The sequence below is a fragment of the Myxocyprinus asiaticus genome, chromosome 31 (assembly GCF_019703515.2).
Source record: "Myxocyprinus asiaticus isolate MX2 ecotype Aquarium Trade chromosome 31, UBuf_Myxa_2, whole genome shotgun sequence".
Lineage (NCBI taxonomy): Eukaryota > Metazoa > Chordata > Actinopteri > Cypriniformes > Catostomidae > Myxocyprinus > Myxocyprinus asiaticus.
Genome location: NC_059374.1, coordinates 32,788,267 through 32,814,132, shown reverse-complemented (window position 1 = coordinate 32,814,132; position 25,866 = coordinate 32,788,267). Strand labels below are relative to the sequence as shown.

The 25,866-nt window shown below is 39.1% G+C and overlaps 1 protein-coding gene across 1 annotated transcript in view; it reads right to left on the bottom strand.

Moving 5' to 3' along the window:
- The window catches only part of LOC127422163 (protocadherin-16-like), a 247,653-nt gene that overhangs the window by 196,267 nt on the left and 25,520 nt on the right, over positions 1–25,866 (bottom strand). Inside the window, exon 3 of the mRNA XM_051665501.1 lies at positions 11,706–11,784. Coding sequence (XP_051521461.1) covers positions 11,706–11,784 — 79 coding nt within the window. The remainder of the gene's footprint in view (positions 1–11,705; positions 11,785–25,866) is intronic.

Here is a 25,866-nt window from a genome sequence, read left to right as displayed (position 1 = left end):
AGCCCACGTCCGGAGTGTGCTAACTCACACCGTACTTGAATGGGAGAGTTGCTTTGGATAAAAGCATCTGCTAAATGTAAATGTAAACAAGTGCACTTTGCTATACGAATGACACAAATCCTTGAGCATGGGACCGTGCAGCGTACGACGGGAAGGGCCCATGTTTTTGTGAAAAATAGTTTACACTGCATTTAAATGAGAGCTCACTCTGCAATACGCATGGGCTGAATTGTCAAGCAAAGCGTTTGATGGGAGAGCGTATGCTATATTTGGATGAAAATGACTGATGCTGAGAAGCCGGCTTATGGCAAACTGTTTAGAGTAGACCGGAAGCAGCAAGACAGTCAATCACTAAAATAACGGTTAATCAGAAAAGCACATCGCAATTACGGTGCTTAGTCGCACGGCCCGAAAGTCATGCCACGGTTGCGGCACCTGGACAGCACGGAGATGTAGAATCAAAGATTGAGCCAATAGCAGGAGCACCATGGTTGCGGTGTTGCCAGGCTTTAACGCACTGCCTGAGGAGAGAATTTGCAGTGAGGTACCGAGGTAGTACATATCGTTGGAGGAGAAGGGGATTAGCACTTTCAAAGTAGGGGCTCATTATGGCTGCAGTGAAGCATAGACGAAAGCACTTCAGCAGAAGCGTGTTAAAATACTGCGGCAGCAGCAGATTAGTATTTGAACCACTAATGAATGAGACCGAAGAAACCCAAAGTGTTGTCGAACAAAGATCACATCAGTCAGCAGCTAATACTGTGGCTAGCAGGGGCTCAAGGTTAGGCATGCATCTGCATTCTGCTGAGATCACAGCCAAGCCCAGCACTCTGATAGCGGGTGTCTCCATTATCAGAAACATTCGCACAAGGGCTACCACTACTTCCTGGAGCAACAGTGTTTGCAGATAATACAACATTTACAGAAAATGTAATGTGTAAATTATGCATTTGCAGAAAGCCTAGCATTAAGAGACACTGGCAATTATGGTATTTAATGAACAGTTGAGACAGAATAGTAAAAGGTGGTCTCCTGCAGGAGCAGAGTTTAAAGCATTGCTGTAGCAGTTGAGCATTTGAACTAGAATGGTAAATGAGAGCATGGTAAAAGGAGCTCTGGTGGGGGCTAGGAGTGGAACCACTGCTGTGATTTCGCTGTTGTGGAATCCCCTGTTGATGCACTTCTTAGGAAATTTGACGGAAGGGTGTATAGCAATCGGATGTGTTATGATATTGTTGATTAATTGTGCATTATTTTAAGATTGTGTAGCATGATTAGGTGTTGCAAGACACCTGAAGACACTTGTAGAACAAAGTAGCCATGTTCAAACGCTTGTTGAGAGAGAAAGAACTAAACGTAGCATCTGCAGTCACCTTTGGGGGAAGGCAATAGACACTTATGATTTCTATAATTATTACTGCTTATTATTGGTAGTGAAGCAGTGCTAAATTCAATGGCCTGCGAGCCATCAAGGGTGAAGAAAATCTAGCAAGTAGTTCAAGGGCACCGAACTGATTTGTGGATCACAGCAAATTAACTTGGTCAGTTTTTCTTATTTAGGCTTAAATAACAGCCATCAGAGGCCTGTGGGCCATAAAGGTAATTACATTTAAACAACTGTGTAATAGAAGTGCATGAGCAGCCATAATGGTGATCAGTTGGTCTAAGCGGATGAATAAAGGAAGCTTACTGTAGTGAAAAGATAGTATTCTCATTTCCTTACAATTGTAAGCATGGGCAGAGGATGCAGAGACAAACTTAATTTATTTGCTGCATTAAATTTCTAGATAATTTGTGAAGAGATCAGGATACGTACTTACGTATATGCATACGTGCAACCTCGTTTAAATTGTTGATTTGTCATTGAATTAGAAAGCACTTGAAACTAAAGTACTTGGATGACTGTCCGTGGTCTGATATTATTTAGTTTATACGTATGGTTTGGAGTTTAGTAGATTATTCTTTGAACGTAATGCGAGTAATTAAATTATTTCTGTACTATGCCATGGTCTGTTCGAATACTCTATTCTGATTGGCTGGTATGCGTGCTGTTCAAACCGTTGAATGCACAGGTAGTTCCGGTCAGTTTTAATCACTGTTCGATATTAATGCACTGTTTGTAACCCTAGCAACATAACATTATAGAGCAAGCAGAGTGAGTAAAGCAACTGAAAACATTTCCTAACCAATTTCATCAGCGTAGCTTATATAATGGAATTCAGCTTGTTTTGCATAGAGGGTGATAGAAGTGTAGTGGTGGTGGCGTAGTGGGCTAAAGCATATAACTGGTAATCAGAAGGTTGCTGGTTTGTTCCCCACAGCCAACACCATTGTGTCCTTGAGCAAGGCACTTAACTCCAGGTTGCTCTGGGGGGACTGTCCCTGTAATAAGTGCACTGTAAGTCTTTCGCTGTCTGGCAAGATAAGACGATTTTGTAATGTATTGTGTATGTTAAGTTGGTGTGATGAAGTGCCACCTATAGCCACTAGCCCCCCATTCTCACACATCTCTGACTCAAACGAAGGAGAAGCGCTGTTTGTTTACAAACTGTAGGCAGCATTTTACTGTGAAGCACTACTGTTCAAGGACAAATTGCAATTTCATTCTTAATCCAGTCACTCGTGCAGCATTGATGGATACCATACCGATGTCATGATCACGCATTATACTCTTTTTGTTGTTTGTTTGTTTCTGCCGAAGCGCCCAGGGGCGTTCTCTGCACTGCACCGGTGCAGAGGGGGACAAGCCGCTGAAATGCGCCATAAGAATCCAGCAGAGGAGGTGAAGGAAAATCACGGAGAATTCAGCTTAATGAACAGAACCGCTCGGCTCCGAAGAGAAAATCTGAATGAGTGGTTGCATACCAGCTCCTTTTATACCTGTATGTCCGGGGGAGTGGCATGCAAATTCCACTCGCCAATTCCCATTGGCCTTTTTTCAAAGATCAGAGGTGTTTGGCGCTCCCAAGAGTGACCCCTAGTGTCACTACATCGACACAACATCGAGTGAGTGACAGATAGGGAACTGAAATATTCTGAGGATAAAAGCAAAATCATCCGGTGCTGATTTCAACACTTTAAGTTTGTGTGGACCGCTGAATTACGACAGATTTGATGAGTCACTTTAAAAGGAAGACCTTAAATTAAAATAGGTTTTAAGGTAAAGCTTCTTAAGAGTCTATGATCCAATAATTTAGAATGGCTTTAAAATAACTGATAACATGTGACAAAATAGTGAAGATTTTCCTGTGAGATTAAAGTGATGGATTGATTTCACCAGCGTGAAACGTTCGTCTTGTTCTGCGGGAGGAGAGAAAGTCATACAACGGTCTATATTTTACATATGTATAAAGTTTGCAGAAAGCGCTTGCTGTGCGGTTACCAGAGCTGCATGGAAAGGTGATTGCAAATGCTGCGACGAGGCAAGACACATTGCGGAATGAAGTTGAGACGCGGAACTCGACACGCTGTTTGCGGAGCCGAACTCGGTTCGCGTCTGCTCGCACAGAAGCTGTATGCAGCCGTAGCCTGGTCAGAGTGGATGCGGCTGCAGCAGCGAGCTCACGCTAAAAGGTCAATCTGTTTTGGAGAGATATTTGTAATTTAGAGTAGCGGCCATTTGAAAGGAAATTTGCTTGTTGCATGCTTGGCCCTGCGTTCCCGAATGGAATAAATCACGTATTTTGAAGGGAGAACAATCATGATAATCATGTTGAAATCACTTTGAACAGAAATTCCAATAAAAGGCTTAAAAGGTGAGTTCCGTAAGCCCTACACCGTTTTGTCTCACAGTGGATTGAAAAGTCTTCGAAGGCAATAGGGCATAGGGATGATCGATTCTGAATGGAACTCACCCTAAAACGAACTGCACAGTGAGGTAATCAGGGCTGAGAGGAATTAAATGCCTGAGCAGCAGAACCGGTTTGAAACTGGAGTGTGTTGGAATAAGTTTGAAATCAGTGCTGATCTTTGATACCCTTTCCTCAAATTAAAGCTGTGATAGAGCTTAAGTGACGTGAAGCCTGAGCAGCGTCCAATCGCGGAGGCACCGCTCCAGGTGGAAGTTAAGATGAGAGGACATGTATACAGCCATATTGAGCTGTACTACAGGTATACAACAAAGCAGTGGAAGCTTGCGGAGGCAGCTTCAATGCCAGGGTCTGCTTTGTTGAGGAAAGATTAGAAAGAAAGAAAGACATGGCAGAAACAATAGTTAAAGTAGCAGCCACTGTTGCCACGAAAAAAAAAAATTGTGAGCTGCTGCGGCAGCTTTGCTGAAAATGAGAGCTTATCTGATGAGGACAAATACTTTGTGCATAGTATGTTATCTGTCGCATGGATTTAATGTGGGTAACTGGGCGGGGCCAAATGCTGGAAGAACTGTCGCCAGACAGAGGTAAGCAGCGGTTGATATATGCTTACTCCAGTGTTTATTTTTTTAATTGTTTGGGAGGGGGGATTTTTCCCCTTTTTCTCCCAATTTGGAATGCCCAATTCCCAATGCGCTCTAAGTCCTCGTGGTCACGTAGTGATTCGCCTCAGTCCGGGTGGCGGAGGACGAATCCCAGTTGCCTCCGCATCTGAGATCGTCAACCCGCGCATCTTATCACTTGGCTTGTTGAGTGCGTTGACACGGAGACATAGTGCGTGTGGAGTCTTCATGCCACCCACCACGGCAACCACTCTCAACTCACCACGGGCCCCACCGAGAACAAACCACATTATAGCGACCACGAGGAGGTTACCCCATGTGACTCTACCCTCCCTAGCAACCAGGCCATTTTGGTTGCTTAGGAGACACTCAGCATGCCCTGGGAATCGAACTAGCGAACTCCAGGGGTGGTAGCCAGCATATTTTACCACTGAGCTACCCAGGCCCCCTTCGCTTACTCCAGTGTTGATTGGTTGGATTAAATGAACATGCTCCTCCCAAACTTTTGTTAAGAACGTGTTTCGTGTTAAAGTGACACTAGGGCTGGGCGATACATCGAATACCCATGATATAATTGCGATGATTTTGCTGAAGATATAAAATTCAATAATATTGTGAATATCGCAATGATTTTAATGAGCCTTTTATTTGTCCATTAAGTTTCATAGAGTGCATCAGTAGACTAATTTCACGATCCTTCAGGGCTGTATATTTAATCAAAATAACATCAAAATGGAGATATGATCATATATGATCATTTAACTGCCAAAGGCTGCGATTAAAGACAGATACACATGGTCTGTGTGCTCTTCAGAATGAACCGGCGACGCGCTGACCTGTGTGAATGCACGGGGCGGCGGGGCTCGTGTTTTTAGCACAGTTCACCTGCATTGTGATGTACTGCAGGTTCAATCATTCGCGCAATTCCAAATATTAGTAACCGCTATTAAGTTATTATACAAATCTACAAACGTGGAACAGTAAAGGAAAGTTTGACAGCGGTTCACAAGATGTGAAACTCATACCTGTCAAACAAACATTGCACTTCCCGTTTCATAATAAAAGCTCCTGGTGAAGATGAAATAAACACGACTGCACTTGCAGTGTCAAAATAAATCCCCCAGTTTAGGGTGAAGTAAACAGGACAGAAATATATGAATTTATCTTTAACAAATCTTATCCTGAAAATAATAATAATTCAGTATTATATCATAATAATAAACTTGACTGGGTTCCACGGTAATAATTTAGTACGATGCATAGTTTCCAAAAAATAAGTGAAGTAGTTTTTGCACACCTTGTTCATTCTCAAATTACAAATATATGAAGGTAAATAAAAATTGTATTAAGCTTCCATATATGATTGTTTTTTATAAGTATAAACATGCATATCAATGAAAATTATTACATTTTACTCTCCCTTGTGTTAATTTAGTGAAAAACTGTGGGAAACATGACTTCATCATTTTTAAATAGATTTGTATTTAATACCTTTGAAATATTAATTCTACTTGGCTACAGTGGTTGTTTAGATGAAATTATGGTTCCTCTGATTGAAAAAAAAAAAAAAAACACTATTTCATTTGCTATTTCAGAGCAAAAACATAATTATCAAACTATATATTGAATATCGTCAATTTGCTGAAAAATATCGAGACATCATTTCTGAAGCCATATCGCCCAGCCCTAAGCAACACTGAAAATATAAGTGCTGCTCCCCGGATTTCAATTCATCTAAACTATGTTTTCGGAAAGGTAATTACGTTAAACGAAGGCTTATACTATAACAGTTAATCTTTACACAACAATTTATAGATTGTGTTGTGTGTTTTGTTCGGAATGATTACAGCCATTAATTTACTTCTGGTATCGTAAGGATACCGCTCCAAGTAAATAAATTAACCAACAACCATAAGTACTTCTGTTATTTTCTTCTGTTTTCCCTTGTGAAGCTTTAAAACTGTGTAGTTGTATAATTTGTCACAAATGTATCTGTGGTGGCATAATAAAGTTCCTGTTGTGATTATTCTGTGCCATTCCTGCTCATTTGGGCTTTGTGGTGGCATAGTGGACTAAAGCACAGACCTGGAAAGCAAGCCACTTAACTCCAAGTTGCTCCAGTAGGATTGTCGCTGTAATAAGTGCACTGTAAGTCACTTTGAATAAACGTGTCTGCCAAATGCATAAATGTAAATGTCATTCGGTGAATAACTTCAAATGGCTTTGATGCATGTATTATTATAACAAAGGGACATCTTAATGTTTTTTTGACAAATTAACAACAATATAATCATTCCCAATCTTTACTTTTTTCCAAAAAGATGCATTTAGTGGACACAATGCACCAGATGATGAAAATCAAATGTCTGTTGGTCAAGTTGTGAAATGTGCAACACAGTACTTTGACAATTAAATGGGTTAGTCCTATTCTACTGTACGGGCTTACCAAGTAAAATATTTCAATTTTAAATGAAACGTGGCTAAAATAATAATAATAATAGACCATATAATAATTTACACATTTAATGTAAATGTTAAAAAATATAAGTTACTCATGGGAGTAGTTGCCTTTTGCTGAATAGAATCAAGAGAACAAATTATTCTGTGTTTAAGTTTTATTCACAATATATATATATATATATATATATATATATATATATATATATATATATATATATATATATATATATATATATCTTTACACTGCAAAGGTGGCACAGAAGCTGCATCTGAAGTGGCATTTAGGTGCATTTACACAGACTGTTTAATGCTGCTCAAATGTGGCATAAATACATTTACACAGCAAATTCAATTGCATAAATAATGTTGCGAGATTAATGTTTGGAGTATAAAATTATGAATAGGCTATAGAAATAGGAAATTAATGAAAATATGAAATTAGACTTTTTAATATGAAACTTAATCTTGAATTATATGCTCTGTCATGACAACAACAGTCCTCTGATGCTGTATTTCATTTACACAGAACCAAAGCAGCATCAGAACTGCCTTTGATACTAGGAGCTGAGGTGGGTCAGAGCAGGCATAATTTAGTCTGGCTTTTATGTGGCATTGCTTCTTACAAAGGATTTTAAGCAGGTTCAGATCAGCCTTAACTCGGCTGTGTAAACTACTTCTGTGTAGAGGAATTTGAATCAAGGTAAAAAAAATTTTTTGTTAAAACATTATATTTGTTAGGTGAACCTTTATGTGATTTGCGTATCCTTAACCATGGTATCAAATTTATTTTAGAAACATGTGTTGGGGTTTTCTGAATGGCAACATTACAGCTAATCTTACTCACTCTCAATTTGGCCAACTTCACAATCCTAGTCAATTTGTTTTCACTATTAAGTGCATGTTACATTATGTCCTCATATGACACATTTAAATTTCATAGCCAAGGTTTGCTGGCTTACATTAAAATATATTCATATTAGGACCAGTCTTTCACTTGCATTCTTAAACATTTAAATGACATTTATCTTGTGATGACCTTTACATAATTATGAATTGCAGTTGTGTGTGTGTGTGTTTGGGCAGGTTTGGGTGGTTTACAAGGACATTTTTTTAGGTTACAAACTCGTAATTACAAGGGTATTATGCTATAAATGTGGTTTATGGGGACATTTCTAGTGTCCCCATAATTCAAATTGCTTAAAAAAAACATACTAAACTGTTTTGTTTTGTTTTTTGAAAATTAAAAAATGCAGAAAGTTTTTGGTGAGGGTTAGGGGTAGGGGATAGAATCTATAGTTCGTACAGTATAAAAATCATTATGTCTATGGACAGTCCTCATAAGGATAGCCGCACCAACATACGTGTGTGTGTGGGCAGGTTTAAGTGGTTTTTTTTTAGGTTACAAACTGGTAATTACAAGAGTGTTATGCTATAAATGTGGCTTATGAGGACATTTCTAGTGTCCCCATAATTAAAATCACTTAAAAATCATACTAAAAATGTTTTATTGAAAATGTAAAAATTCAGTTTTCTGTGAGGGTTAGGTTTAGGGTTAGGGTTAGGGGATAGAATCATCTTGGTTACTGTGGTAACCTCCATTCCCTGATGGAGGGAATGAGACGTTGTGTCGATATAGTGACACTAGGGGTCACTCTTGGGAGCCCCAAGCACCTCTGATCTTTGAGAAAAGGCCAATGGGAATTGACGAGTGGAATTTGTATGCCACTCCCCCAGACGTACAGGTATAAAAGAAGCTGGCTTGCAACCACTCATTCAGGTTTTGCACTGAGGAGCCGAGACAGGGTCCCGGACATTTCAGCGGGTAGCTCAGCATTGTGGCAAGAGGGACACAACGTCTTGTTCCCTCCATCAGGGAACGGAGGTTACAACAGTAACCAAGACTTTCCCTATCTGTCACTAACTCGATGTTGTGTCGATGTAGTGGCACTAGGGGTCCCTATACGAAACACCACAACCAGCTGAACTGTGTTACATGGACTGGCGATGCAGGTGTGGGCAGACCACTGCATGCCTCATAGCAAGTGCACCCGACCCCCACGTAACCTCCCCCAACGTCGCACCCCGGGGACAAGACGAACTCATAGTGGGGACAGGCCGCGCCAGCCGTGGCCTCTTCTCTCCTTTTTTCTCCCACGAAAATGGAAAATCAATGAGCTGGAGCCATATGCGTCCGTGTCGGGGGGGGGGGGGGGGGGGTCCTTTCCCAAGAGGAAAGACACCGCAGAGACCACACTCTGCCCGAAGGGGAGGTAACGTGTGGAAATACGTAACATGGACTTACCGACCGGCAGTATCGCATGTGGAGGAAGTCCCCGTGGTAGGTCCTACCCGGGGACGGAACTCTACAAACACGGGCGACCGGTGGTTCTCATCCCAGAACTCGACCGGGGCAAACGAGCGTACTAGGGAATGGGAGGTCCGTGGGGGATTACCTGGCGGAACCACTCCTACTGGGGTCCCCAAATCGCCCCCAGCGCTAACCGATGTGGCCTCATACCTTTAGGTAGAAGGACCGGGGTGGGGAGCGCCTGGAGTGGCTTTCCCCTTTAAGGAGGAAAGCCATGACCGCAACGTTGCCATGGCCATGCTCTCGCAGTGAGAGCAAGAACCATCCACGAATGCTGTCTCAGTGTGGAGCGGTAACGACCGCAACCAGGAAATATACACAGACGGAAAGTCATCTTTAAAAAGACGCTCTCCGTCAGTGCCACTCTTTTAGAGGAATATATACTCTTTTATTATTAAAATATATACTCTCTTTTAGCTGTCGAAGCGCCCAGGGGAGTTCTCTGCACTTATTCGTGCACAAGAGGGAGAAATCGCTGAAATGCGCCATATATTCAACAGCATACGCAGAGGTGAATGGAACGGCAGTGGAATTCAATGAATGAATTCAATGAATGAACACCGCTCGGCTCTGAAGAAAAAATCTGAATGAGTGGTTGCGAGCCAGCTCCTTTTATACCCATACGTCCGGGGGAGTGGCATGCAAATTCCATTCGCCAATTCCCATTGGTCTTTTCTCAAAGATCAGAGGTGTTTGGGGCTCCCAAGAGCAACCCCTAGTGTCACTACATCGACACAACGTCGAGTGAGTGACAGATAGGGAACTATAGTTTGTACAGTATAAAATTCATTATGTCTAAGGAAAGTCCTCATAACGATAGCTGCACCAACATGTGTGTGTGTGTGTTTAATCAACAAAGTAAACAAAGCAGATGGACATATCAAAAATGGTTGACATTCTTGCATTGTCTTTTGAATTAAGCCTGTTTGAAGTTATTTACCAAATGAGCAAGAGATTAAGGAATAGCACAGAATAATCACAACAGAAAATTTATTATGCCACCACAAGTACAACAACACAGTTTTAAAGCAACACAAGTGAAAACAGAAGAATATAACAAAAATACTTATGGTTGTTTGTTCATTTATTTACTTGGAGCGGTATCCTTACGATGCCAGAAGCAAATCAATAGCTGTAATCATTACAAAAAAAAAAACAAAAAAAACACGACACAATCTATAAATTGTTGTGAAAAGATGAACCGTAGTACAAGCCTAATTTCATTTAACGCAATTACCTTTGTGAAAACATAGTTAAGATGCACTGTAATCCGGGGAGCAGCAGAAAATCTCAGAAACCGAAAATTTCAGAACACCAGATTGAGTCGGTGCTCTGTACTACCAGAACTGCATAAACACCTGTATCGTTACATATGAGCAGCATGCATATTAGAAGCTCAGTAACAGGGACTGCACTAAAATAACTCAGAATTACTCCTTTTCTTTCTCATCTTTTACTTTTTTGTGCTTTACTATCAGGAAAACACAGACGTAATAATCACCCAAAAATTCTTGATACCAGTGTACAAATGGCCTCAGTCAGGAACAAATGGCACCAGCACAACGAAAAACAAGACTGTGAGTCGCCGGACACCGACTGCAAGTCATGTAGTGTATGTTTGGCTTAACAATCTTTCGGTTACCAGCTAAGCTCTTTAACCACTTGTAGAGGGTTTGTTGTCTGGGCAATGAAGGAGTCAGGAGGCAGCGAACTGTCAACGTGAGTGCTTTTATTACTCTTCAGCATCGTTCATAAAACATAAACAATAGAGCTGTGGAATATAATTGTTTTTACGATGCTTCGCGATGCTGACATGAACGATTCTGCATCGATGCATAAAAACAAAATAATCTATTTTTTACTTTTTTTATTAAATATCATATACAGTATATGCCATACTGTTTTTAAATGAAGTAAGTAGTCTTATTAAATATTAATAAAAAAGTTGCCTATGTCCTCCAGAAGCAAAGCACTTGCATCTGCTGTTCGTAGATAGGAGACATGGCGGAGAGAGAGCAGCAGCCGGTGCTTAAAAATGCACCTAACTTCTTGAAAGCAGATTATTTGGGCACAATTTGGTTTTTACTAAGATAAGTAGAAAAATTAACTTGATAAAAATATTCTGTGTGCAAGACATGTTGAACCAAGATGAAATACTTCGGCAATACAACAAATATGAGGAATCACATCTCCCTTTTTCACCCAGAGCTAAAGTTAGCAGCAACCCCGCAAAACGCAGCTAATCAGCCAACAATACAATGGTATCAAATTTACCTCAAAACTCTGAAAGGGCAAAGAAGATCACACAGTCCATTGCCACATTTATTGCAAAGGATCTCCGCCCTTACTCGGTCGTGGAAAAGACCTGCTTTCGCTCCCTCCTCCATACCCTGGAGCCGAGATACAGAATCCCTTCTCAGAGTTTTTTCACAGACACCGCTATACCTGTTCTGTACAGTGACACAAAATCTAGAGTGATGGAGTCGATGCGTAACGCCAGCCGAGTGGCCATCACCTGTGATTCCTGGACATCCATCACCACAGATTAATATGTAACAGTAACTGCTCATTATTAATAAAAGAATTGGAGAACAAAATGCATCGTGATGCATCGAGAATCATTTTATAATTGAATCGTTACCCTCTGAATTGTAATCGAATCGAATCATGAGGCAAGTGAAGATTTACACCTCTAATAAACAAAAAGGCACTCAGTGGCCAAGTAGTCACACACACAAATGAGTAAAGGCTTCTATCAAGCACAGACAGGTACAGCCTCTCTCTCTGGTCTCTCTCTGTCACTCTGACGCCTCATGCACCTTTTTATGTCTCCCTCCGCCATCACTACAACAAGAAACAGGTGACAACCCAAGTGATGAGCCTTACCACTCTCTCTCCCGCAGACAGACACACGACCACGCTCCCATCACCACACCACTATATGCAAACAAAGCAGGAGGCAAATATAATAAGAGGGTCAACCACTGACACTACATGGCTGTATAAGACGTGTGCAGACACAGCTACCTTCAGAATCTAATGAGAAGAAATACAGATGCAGGGCAACGGCCCTCTGGCATGCAAGCTCTGCTTTGCTCTGCTGTCCACTCTGCACACAACTCTGGAGAGCAGATGCTGCAACAACGTTAAGGTTTAGTATTACACCAGAGACCTGTAAGGATGAGTTTAACTACACCACAGCAGAGGTACTGGAATTGTCTGATCATCAGATAATCCTTCCTTGAGCCAAAGGGATGAGATCAAGAGTGATGTAAAGTTGTGAGTGTGTGACTGTAATGATCCCGTTTGTCTTTTATTCCAACATCCGAACCGATCTCAGCTCACCCAAGACAGTTAGAGGTCAGGGACAGAGCTGAGAAATTAACTGGACATCCGTTGGGATGACAGTCTGGTGACATAATCCCTGGAATGTCTTGAAAGCCCTTCAGCATTCGACCTGGTTCTGCACCATCTGAGAGTCAAACATCAACTCTGTTCCTGTTTTCTTTGTAAACTTTATACATTTCCTTCGGTCCAGTGACTAATAAAAATGGCTCAAACTTTAAACCTTTCTTCAGCTTTACTCATTCCAGAATCAACTACACTTCCTGTCTAGCACAGAGTCAACTCCTAGTTTTATCTTTGATTTATTAGATTCTGCATGTTTTACCATGGCTGTCAAATCAAGCATGCTGTTCCGATTTAAACACCATTATTATATAAACAACCTGATACAGCCTGCTTATTTGCATGAGGAACATGTTTAAGTTTCAAGCTCATGACTTAATCAGAACAAAGTGAAAAAAAAAAACTATTAAATAGGATGTGACTCACCAAACCTATGGATCAGTCCCAAAAACTCCTAAACCTATGGTGCGAACATGTGGTGTTTAACAAATGGACTGAAGAGCAACGATGGGCAGTGATTTATATTCTAATAGTCTCAAAGCAGAAAGAGAGAGGCAGAAACAGTAGCCAAGTAATTGTGGTGTTGCACTATGGCAACCATCAACCTAAAACAATGAACCAGAGAGATGGAAATCAACCGAGTTGATTATACAGTATGATAGCTATATAAAAGCAAATCCACAGTGGCTGAAAACAGCCCGGTTATCTTAATGAATATTAATTACTATAACTCTCAGAGGGAGATTTGGAATGTGGTCTGAATGAACCTCTGCAAGTCAGCTAACAAAAGAATTCCACTGATGAACCAATTTAAAAAGAATGTCTTACAAGGAGAGAAAATCTAGCCTATATGCTCTGGCGTGTCAAGCAAGTTAAATAAATGGCCACTGGACATCTGTCCCCGTTATTCTGAAATTGATTTCCTTGAGGTTGAACATACTGCCAAAAATATCATCTCAAATATTCCTGCCAAGAAAGGTCAGACCGAAGGTGGACATTAACAAATATATTAAACAGTACTTTAATTGAATATCTTGCAGATCTTGCATGTAATATCGCTGATGCAAACCTTGTATTTGTTGGATTTAAAATCAGATAGGCCTAAATGAATCTGGATATTTGGGGTTATGATTTGTTTAGTCTAATTTTTATAAAGCTAACTTCTCTACACTACCGGTCAAAAGTTTTGAAACACTTGACTGAAATGTTTCTCATGACCTTAAAAATCTTTTGATCTGAAGGTGTATGCTTAAATGTTTGAAATTAGTTTTGTAGACAAAAATATAATTGTGCCACCATATTAATTTATTTCATTATAAAACTAAAATTATAATTTTTTTTATTTATTTTTTTATTGATGACTTGGACCAAATAATAAAGAAAAGCAGCCAATAAGTGCCCAACATAGATGGGAACTCCTTCAATACTGTTTAAAAATTATCCCAGGGTGATACCTCAATAAGTTGGATGAGAAAATGTCAAGAGTACATGTCTGCAAATTGTAGGCAAAGGGTGACTACTTTGAAGATGCTAAAATATAACACAGTTTTGATTTATTTTGGATTTTGTTTAGTCACAACATAATTCCCATAGTTCCATTTATGTTATTCCATAGTTTTGATGACTTTACTATTATTCTAAAATGTGAAGAAAAAAAAAATGAAAAAAAATGAAAAAACAAATTATAATAAAGAATGAGTATGTGCTTCAAAACTTTTGACCAGTAGTGTAAATACTGGATGCCGAAATTTCGGAAGTCTACCTCCCAAAATTTATACAGGCTACCACAGAAATAGTGACAGTTGTGGGCAGTCACATACTGAGCTTTCTCTATTCATACTCTCAAGGCACAGATTTAAAAATGTTATGCAACAGTAACTCTCCCCCTCAAGAAAAGTAAAGTTTGGGAGCCTTTTGTGGGCTGTGCATGGGTTACACCAATACCAAACTATATTAAAAACAGGAGTGCAGAATATACAAATAGCTGAAGCTCTGTGGTGAAACTGCAGCAGCTGTAAGCACAGCATAACTTTTAACCAACAGACTTCCACTGCATCTTGGGAGTTTTTGTCAGAAAATATCATATCTCTAAACTTTACATTTAATATTAACAAATATGAGTAACAGTAGGATTATGGCAGTGTATGGTTAATTAATGTATTCCTAACAGCACCGTGTAATGTTTTGATTAATTCCTAAATATAATTTTTAGAGTTGTCAAAGATCTATTTCCATCAGTAACAGATATTTGTTACCACAGTACATGAAGCAAACATAAATGTGTGCAATTACACACCAGAAATTTTAATATAACACCCATTATACTGTACAGTATATCATAATTCTTTTTATATCGTCTTCCTTTATCTAAGGAGCACATGCATTGGACTATATATGCAAACAGAGCTGAACTGAACTGAACTGTAGATGCCATTTATCTGTAATATGTCTAAATTCCACAGTTAGATTGAAAACTTTCTAAATTTTCACTTTGATTATTGCGATATCGCACCATGAAGAGTTACAAACAACCCATCTTTACTACAAACTAGTGATGCGACAAAATTAGAACGCCCTCTTTATAATAAATGTAACAAGTTGTTTACATTGTAAGCGTTGATTATAACAGGAGCGTTCTAATGTATTGTGTCGCTTCACTTTGTGGTGTAAAGTCCTGAGCAAGTTCATCATCACTGACTCATTTGAGTCATGCAATACTTACACTCATCTGTTCTTGCTTTGGAGTGATAGAGATCCAGCCTGAGAAAAAGCAACGACAAATCGAAAACCACTCAAAAAATGCAGTGTCGTTTCAGCAAAATCCCGTTTAGATTATATCCATCTTCCAATTTGTAGTTTGCGTGCCGTAATAACTTCCAGTATTATATTTCCAGTTTCCTGCTGTTGTCATGCATAAAAACGCTGCACCAATTCAAAACAGTTCTCTCCTCCAAAGTGCGAGCAGCAGACAGGATGAAGCCAGTCCGTCCGCATCGACAATAGCATCCAACTCTTGAATCCACTCTTCCCAACACGCTCGAGATCCTGAGGTGAAACTCAACACCTAGAAAGGCAGCCCACTCTAGCATGAATATTCATAAACCACGTGAAGGAGCGTGGTAATACCATCACCTAAACGACGGGGGCGCCACCGTGCAAAAATATTGTGATATATGATTTGGTCAGACTTTGGTGCCACCAATCTTCTTCTGAGGGAAGTGAATTAACAGTGCTGGCTTTGATATATTTTATCTTTATGCGCAGATATTTACTAAAAACAATGCCGTTTATTGTACCAAACTTCATTAAACTACATACATCTCATACATTTATTCACTTAGCAGATGCTTCCCCACCCCCCCAAAGAAACGTACAAATGGGGAAAAAAACACAATCAGTTTAACATACTGGAGCAAACAATGTATGCAGTGGGTTTATATTACTACAGTGTGTCTTTATTCTGTTGATTTCTGTGTTGCAAAAATATATAAAGCAATTTAATTTTAGAAAATGGCTTTGAAAATATCCAAACATAAATTAATAAATAGTGATACTGCTTTGTATGATCAATATTAAATTAATAGTTTACCAAAAACGTTAATTACTTCATCTTTACTCACTCTCATGTAGTTCAAACCAGTGATTGTGACTGTCCAGTTGAAGATCCTCATCTCCATGTTCACAAACCGTACAGAAGGTAAAGATGAACACCATACAATGATTGGAAAATGAATATTCTGAGAGAGCATTATGATCAGACTATTGCCCATCTTATTACTTTGGTGACTTCTTTTGACAAAGTAGCATTTGATAAGGCAGTGGAGAATCTAGAAAATCTAGATATAAACATAAATTAACAAGTTCTACGGTGGAGATGTTGTACAAAATATTATCTGGAACTTCTGAGAATATTTCAAATTCTGAAATGCAAAAAGAACATCCAGATAAGCCCACTTATGCTGGAATAGTGGCAAAAGGCCCTTTGGGTAGTATACCCCTACATAAAGTAATGAATTTATATTCGAGTTGGGTTCAAGTTCATGGAGTATCATCCACAAAACAGGGACAGCAACAGGAACAAAAATAAGGGGTACAGACAAAGAGGAAAAAACAGACTGCAGAACCCATGGTGGTAGACAAACAAAAATATAAGGTGGTATCTAGTTCAATGGGACTTCCCAAGACAATTTTAAGAATTAACGCATTTACTGTAAACCAGGTTTTAAAAGTAATGTGGTGGTATTGCAACCAGATGTAATTTTCTCTTCTCCTACCCCTACAGAACAGGACCCGGAAGATTTGTTAGATTCAGAAATTTGTTAAGAAACTCCTGAAATAAAAAGGGTCCTGGAGGTGGTTGGCCTACTGGAGGATCAAGGGGGAGAGTATATGATGACCAGGGACTTAAAGGACAATTGTTCTAAGCCCAAACCCCATTCTGATTTGTCCCCAAAGCCCCTAAGTGATCCATTTCCCTCCAATGGGACTGTTAAGCTAAGATAATTATCTGTAACCTATTATCCAAATTTAAATAGGAAAATAAATGATTAGAATCTGGAGATTAACAAACCAATTGTGTTTATCAGGGATTCCAATTTATCTCGGATCTCTTATTTTTCTGACCCTTTAGTTTAGATTGATAGCTTTCCAGGAGCCATGTTTTATCATATCAAATCCAAAATCAAATCACTTTTATTGTCACACAACCATATACACAAGTGCAATGGTGTGTGAAATTCTTGGGTGCAGCTCCAAGCAACATAGTAGTCGTGATGAGACATATACCAGTTTACAATAAACATCAGATTAACACAACACAATTTAAAGTCTAATATACACATAATTACACACAACACAATATACAAATAATAACATACACTGTACAGTATACAATACACACAATATTGATACACATTATTCAATATTCAAGAATGTACAGTAGGCTGCATTGTCCTGTATTGTCATTCAGGCTGTCGGTTGATAGTAAGTTGTTAAGAGAGAATATAATATAATAATAATATAATTTAAGATAGTCCGGTGTGAGATATAAGAGTAAGAGTAATAAAGTGCAGTGCTGATGTATTTTGATCGTGGGAGATCAAGAGTTCAAAAGTCTGATTGCTTGTGGGAAGAAGCTGTCATGTAGTCGGCTGGTGCAGGTGCTGATGCTGCGATACCGCCTGCCTGATGGTAGCAGTGAGAACAGCCCATGGCTCAGGTGGCTGGAGTCTCTGATGATCCTCCAAGCTTTTTTCACACACCGCCTGGTATATATGTCCTGGAGGGAGGGAAGCTCACCTCCGATGATGTGTCCGGCAGTTCACACCACCCTTTGCAGTGCTTTGCGGTTGTGGGTGCAATTGCCATACCAGGCGGAGATGCAGCCAGTCAGGATGCTCTTTACAGTGCAGGTGTAGAACCGTGTGAGGATGTGGCGGTTCATTCCAAACTTCCTCAGCCGTCTCAGGAAGAAGAGGCGCTGATGAGCCTTCTTCACAACAACTTCAGTGTGGATGGACCACGTGAGTTCCTCAGTGATGTGGACACCCAGGAACTTGGTGTCCAAGTGACTGGCGTTCTGAAAAAAATGACACCTCATGATAATGTACAGAGGATGGTTCTCTCCTTGGTCTTAAATAATTATCTGAGGGAACAAGAACCGGTAACATCGATCAAGCAATTACAGCAATTGCTGAATGTAGCTTCAGGTATTTTCCCCAAAGCACAGCTGTTTGTGCCCATTATCAATTTCTCTGATCAGTTACCAGGGTGACAAAAAAAATCTCATCCACAGGCAGGGTGGGGAGGGTTACTTTTGAAATGTATTCCACTACAGATTACACAATACATGCTGTAAAATGTAATTTGTAATGTATTCCATTAGATTACTCAAGGTCAGTAACATATTCTAAATACTTTGGATTATTTCTTCAGCACTGGAAGATTTTTTCACTTGTTTTGATTATAAAAACTCTGGCAGTACAGTAAGACAAAATACACATGTTAAAAATACTTTCTCTGAAAAACCTAAATATCTTATGCAGTGTTGTTACTAAAACAAGTTAAATCTAATTGATCTTGTTTTAAGGATTTTTTGATATTTTTGCAGGAAAACAATACTAAAATTATTATCAAAATATGATTTTTGCCCTAATATCAAAGGTCTTACTAGAAAAAAAGAAATTATGATCCAACGTGAATTTTCTTGATAAAAAAAAATATGATAATGCCTGGTAACGTGCATGTAAAATGGCTAGAAATAGCATTTTAGCTTAGCATAAAGCTGACAATTTACACAAGGTTTATTTCTGTTTCTTCTGCTCCAAATTTACTTCAAACTTACTCCTCTGTCTGCTCGTATGAATGTAAAACATCATAAGAATGTGTTTCACCGCTGTTCAAATAAACTTTGGATTGCATCATTTACAGGTGCATCTCAATAAATTAGAATGTTATGGAAAAGTTCATTTATTTCAGTAATTCAACTCAAATTGTGAAACTTGTGTATTAAATAAATTCAATGCACACAGACTGAAGTAGTTTAAGTCTTTGGTTCTTTTAATTGTGATGATTTTGGCTCACATTTAACAAAAACCCACCAATTCACTATCTCAAAAAATTAGAATACATCATAAGACCACTAAAAAAAAACATTTTTAGTGAATTGTTGGCCTTCTGGAAAGTATGTTAATTTACCGTATATGTACTCAATACTTGGTAGGGGCTCATTTTGCTTTAATTACTGCCTCAATTTGGCGTGGCATGGAGGTGATCAGTTTGTGGCACTGCTGAGGTGGTATGGAAGCCCAGGTTTCTTTGACAGTGGCCTTCAGCTCATCTGCATTTTTTGGTCTCTTGTCTCTCATTTTCCTCTTGACGATACCCCATAGATTCTCTATGGGGTTCTGGTCTGGTGAGTTTGCTGGCCAGTCAAGCACACCAACACCATGGTCATTTAACCAACTTTTGGTGCTTTTGGCAGTGTGGGCAGGTGCCAAATCCTGCTGGAAAATGAAATCAGCATCTTTAAAAAGCTGGTCAGTAGAAGGAAGCATGAAGTGCTCCAAAATTTCTTGGTAAACGGGTGCAGTGACTTTGGTTTTCAAAAAACACAATGGACCAACACCAGCAGATGACATTGCACCCCAAATCATCACAGACTGTGGAAACTTAACACTGGACTTCAAGCAACTTGGGCTATGAGCTTCTCCACCCTTCCTCCAGACTCTAGGACCTTGGTTTCCAAATGAAATACAAAACTTGCTCTCATCTGAAAAGAGGACTTTGGAACACTGGGCAACAGTCCAGTTCTTCTTCTCCTTAGCCCAGGTAAGACGCCTCTGACGTTGTCTGTGGTTCAGGAGTGGCTTAACAAGAGGAATACGACAACTGTAGCCAAATTCCTTAACATGTCTGTGTGTGGTGGCTCTTGATGCCTTGACCCCAGCCTCAGTCCATTCCTTGTGAAGTTCACCCAAATTCTTGAATCGATTTTGCTTGACAATCATAAGGCTGCGGTTCTCTCGGTTGGTTGTGCATCTTTTTCTTCCACACTTTTTCCTTCCACTCAACTTTCTGTTAACATGCTTGGATACAGCACTCTGTGAACAGCCAGCTTCTTTGGCAACGAATGTTTGTGGCTTACCCTCCTTGTGAAGGGTGTCAATGATTGTCTTCTGGACAACTGTCAGATCAGCAGTCTTCCCTATGATTGTGTAGCCTAGTGAACCAAACTGAGAGACCATTTTGAAGGCTCAGGAAACCTTTGCAGGTGTTTTGAGTTGATTAGCTGATTGGCATGTCACCATATTCTAATTTTTTGAGATAGTGAATTGGTGGGTTTTTGTTAAATGTGAGCCAAAATCATCACAATTAAAAGAACCAAAGACTTAAACTACTTCAGTCTGTGTGCATTGAATTTATTTAATACACGAGTTTCACAATTTGAGTTGAATTACTGAAATAAATGAACTTTTCCACGACATTCTAATTTATTGAGATGCACCTGTATATGTATAAATGTTTTCCATTTGAAAGGACTAAATATTAAATGAAACAAATGACAATAAAATGCAAAGTAATCTCTTCAGTAATCAAACTACTTTTTGAATGTAACTGTATTCTAATTACCAATGATTTAAATTGTAGCTGTAGTGGAATACAGTTACTTATATTTTGTATTTTAAATACGTATTCCCGTTTCGTTACTCCCCAACCCTGTCCACAGATTTAATGAATACATAATAAATAAATGTAACTCTTTAACAGATATTAATAAACTGTTCTTTCGTACTGGAGTTGGAAGTATTTTAAAATTGTCAAAGTTTTATTCTTTCTGGAGACCAAGAACAACTTTTGGAGAGGAGTCTTACATTTGTCCCTACACCCAAAAGGGTCGACTATGCGGAACTCAGAGGGAACTTATGCCAATATCATAGAAAACTAAAACTTTTAGATCATTTTGGTTTTAATAATGAATTTTCCTCTATGTGAGAACAACCAGAACAAAATGTGTCTCCTTTTATTAAGAAAATTAATCGAAGAGATCGAAATTTTCTTTTTAGACATTTCAATAATCAGGATTCTATGGATAACATAACGATGAAACAACACAGGGCCTTAAAGTTTTTAAAATCAAACCGGAATATTGTTATAAAACCAGCGGATAAAGGTTCAGCCATAGTAATTATGGATAGTAGCCAATATCTTTAAGAAGCGAATCGTCAATTAACTTTCAAAGTTAATTGAATTAAGTAATGTAAAACATTATATGCCTCTTTCAAATTCAATACAGGAAGAGACCCAAAACGCATAAGACCAGTATTAAATGTACTTTATGAGAAAAATGTATTAATAAAAAGCAATTAAGGTACCTTATAGTTCCAGATAAGTTTTATCTCTTACCAAAAATACATAAGGATCCAACAACATGGACGGTTCCCTTTGAAGTTTCGTGTGGTCGACCAATAGTATCGGACTGTGGCTCGGAGTCATGTCAGGTGGCAGAATATATTGATTATTTTTTAAATCCTCTATCATAGATGCATCCCAGTTACATAAAGGATACATATCATTTTGTGCAGATACTTAGAAATATTGTAGTTACTCAAAATACATTTTCGTTTTCTATTGATATTGATAGCCTCTATACAAATATTGATCCAGCACTGGGACTCAAGGCAGTAAAGGACATATTTTTGAGATATGCGGATCCAAGAAGGTGTGATGAGATCATTCTGTCACTGCTGGAAATGAGTCTAACTAGAAATGATTTAGTATTTTATTCTAAACACTATTTACAAATATATGGCACAGCTATGGGATAGAAATTTGCCCCAGCTTATGTGAATATTTATATGGAAGACTGGGGGCAAACTGTGTTTCAGAAATGTCCTGTTTTACCAGTCATGTATTGTAAATATTTGGATGACATATTTGGGCTTTGGACTCATTCAGAGGGGGAGTTTTATACATTTGTAGAAATTTAAAATACACATCATCCCAGTATCACTATCAAGTACAACCTCCAAAAAGAAAGATTGGAATTTTTAGACACCCAGGTTTTTTTAAAGGTGGGGTTGGGAGAATGAAAGGTTTGGGTACAAAGGTGTTTTTTAAGTCAACTGACACACATGCACTTTTGCACAAAAAGAGTTTTCACCCTAAACATATGTTTAAGGGGATTATTAAATCTCAGTTGATCTGATTGCATAGAATTTGTTCCCAACCAGAAGATGTTGAAGAGGCAACATTGGTACTTTTTAAAGCCCTCAGACCTAGAGGTTATAGCAAGAGATTTCTGAGGGGTATTAAAGCAGAGGTTTGTAGGTAGTTTAATGTAGACAGAAATTATATGAATGTCCCAAAGATTATGAATAAGGGATCATCTTTGGGATCATTGATTAGTTTATTTTCTCCAATGGCTAGGAAATTGAATTCTGTTGTGAAGACCCATTTTCAGCAGTCACAGGACATACACAATGTTTTGAGACCATTTAAAATGATAGCAGCATTTAGAAGAAATCTAAACTAAAATTTAAAAGATATGTTAGTGTATGCTCGATTTATGCAACATTCTGCTTATAAACCTAAGTTTCTATCTTCGCATCTTCATTTTAAATCCAGAATTTTCCTACTTGGGGAGTCCCATTTTACAAACTTTTACATTGCAAAGTTGCAATGTGATTTATGTTATAGAGTGTACAAAGTGTGGGAAATTATATATAGGTGAATATATCCTAGCAGTTCGTTTAAAACAACATTTATATCAGGTGAGTCACCAGGAGACAGACAAAATATTTTATTCTCATTTTAGAGAACATTCAGTTGCAAACCTTAAGATTTCAGGCCTAGTAAGTAATCGACTGTGGTTTACCCAACAGTGAAAGAAGAAGAAGAAATACCGGATAAAAAATTAAGAACAATACTTTAAACATTAAACCCCCACTATATCCCCTCCCCCTACCAAACTCTCAACCCCCACTGACCCCCCCACGAACACCCCTGTGGTCAATAGAATATAGACACACACACCAAAAACTAAAACAACATAAAATAACATACAATAATCAAGTATAATAAAAAAATAAAATAAATAAATAAATAAATAAATAAACTAAACTCTAAATTACTACCTCCACTGCCCCACCTCGAGATTCCCTTAAAAATGCTAAATATTTGCCCCATTTCTTATTGTAAGATTCCCTAATCCCCATTCTAATGCTCGACCCCTCCTCGAAGGCAGCCACCCTCCCCATCTCCGCACACCACTCCGGGAACGAGGGTGCTCCATCCGACTTCCAACTCCTCAAAATAACCTGCCTACCAATCATCACACTGGTCAAAACCCAGTCCTTCATGTACTTATCTACCAAATCTATGACCTCCCTATCTCCCAAAATACAGAGTCTGGGGCAGAACGAGACCTGAGTGCACAACACATCACACACAAAACTTTGCACCTTCAGCCAAAATTCTTGGATCTTAAGGCACCCCCAAAAAACATGGTTGGTGTCTCCATCTTCAGTATGGCATCGCCAGCAGATGGGTGTTTCCTTAAGACCAAGCCTATACAATCTAGAGGGGGTACAATAAAATCTATGTAAAATTTTAAATTGCATAAGGCAAACCCTTGCATCTCTAGATGCAAATTTTATATTTTTTAGAATCCTTGCCCACACTCCCTCCTCCAATACCAAGTTTAAATCTTTCTCCCATAATCTTTTGAGAGAATTTAAAGCTCTGTCCCCCAGACTCTGAATTAACAGGGAGTAATACACTGATGCCTCATGACCCTTCCCAAAACAGCAATCACCACTTCCAGAATATCTGCCGCTCTAGGGGGTGTATGCTACTCCCAAAAACAGAGCAGAGCAGGTGGCGCAGCTGTAAATACTTATAAAATTGAGATCTGGGAATCCCAAAATGTTGAATCAAATTTTCAAAAGATCTCAATACTCCACCCTCATACAGGTCACCAAGTGTATTAACCCCCCTCACAATCCAATTGACCAACAGAAAGGGGACTTATTAATACATAGTTTAGGGTTCAGCCGTATGCTCGAGGCTACGTTTAAATAAATATCAGAATTAAACAATCTGGACACTTTTGTCCATATCGAGTGCAAATGCAAAATAACGGGGTGCGACTTAACCTCTCCAACTAGTTTAATCGAAAGGCTTTGCAGTGGTGAGATAGGGGCAAGAACTTCCTTTTCAATACAAAACCAGGGAGGGGCTCTCTCAGGTGGAAGCGACCAATGAACCAAATGTCTAAGACTGAATGCATAATAATAAAATAAAATCTTGGGTAGGCCTAACCCACCTTTGTCAATCGGCCTGTGTAACTTACTGAAATTTAACATGGGACGTTTACCATTCCAAATGAAGGCCTTCGCTATGCTATCAAATTGATTGAAATAAGAGAGGGGGACATCTACAGGGAGAGATTGTAGCAGGTAGTTAAATTTTGGATAACATTTTAATAACATTAACCTTCCCAATCATCGATAAGTGTAATGAAGCCCATCATTCGAAAACCTTTTTATTAAGGGATCAAAATTAACTCTGACTAAATCAGACAAATTTGCTGGGAATAAAATTCCCAGATACTTAATTCCCTGTTTGGGCCACTGGAAGGCACCCGGCTGGAAGGCCGTTACTGGACAGTACGCTGTCAAAGCCAAAGCTTCGGATTTAGACCAATTGACTTTGTATCCTGAGAATTTGGAAAAGGAGTTAATAATTCTGTGGAGGCAAGGCATAGATCTAGTAGGGTTAGAGACGAATAATAAAATATAATCTGTGTAAAGCAGAAGCTTATGCGCCACACCTCCCGCTGTCACCCCTGGAAAATCATCCTCCTTTCTTATCGTGGCTGCTAATGGTTCCAGGGCAAGACAGAACAATAATGGGGAAAGAGGGCAACCCTGCCGGGTGCCCCTATCCAGAGTAAAATAATCTGAAATTAACCCATTTGTTTGCACCACTACTACAGGGTGCCCATAAAGTAACTTAATCCAACCAATAAATGTACTCCCGAACCCATACCTTTCCAAAATCTTAAAAAGATAATCCCATTCTACTATATCAAACGCCTTTTCGGCGTCAAGAGAGATGGCAGCAACCGGAGATTGATCATTCGCTACTGACCACATGATATTGATGAGACGCCTAATATTATCAGAAGAGCTGCGGCCCCGAATAAACCCCACCTGATCTATATGTATAAGTGATGTCATAACTTTACTTAATCGATTAGCTAGAATTTTGGACAAAATTTTTACATCTAACTGGATCAGGGAAATTGGGCAGTAACTTTTACACTCGCTTGGATCTTTGTCCTTTTTAAGAATCAGACTGATCCGGGCTTGTGTCATGGTTGGTGGAAGTTTTCCATTCTTTAATGATTCAGTATAAACTTCAAACAAAAGTGGAGCCAGTTCTGTAGCATAAGATTTGAAAAACTCAGAGGAAAAGCCGTCAGGCCCCAGAGCCTTGCCTGTAGGCAAGGCTTTAATTACCTCAACAAGCTCCTCCAAGGTTATCTCAGAATCAAGAGAATTTTTTTGCACAGTCGTCAGTTTATGGAGATCTAACGGTTCTACAAAGTTCCTAATATCTTCATCAGTGGATGAAGACGTGGAACCATAGAGATCAAGATAGAACTCTTTAAAGGCATTATTAATATCAACAGCCG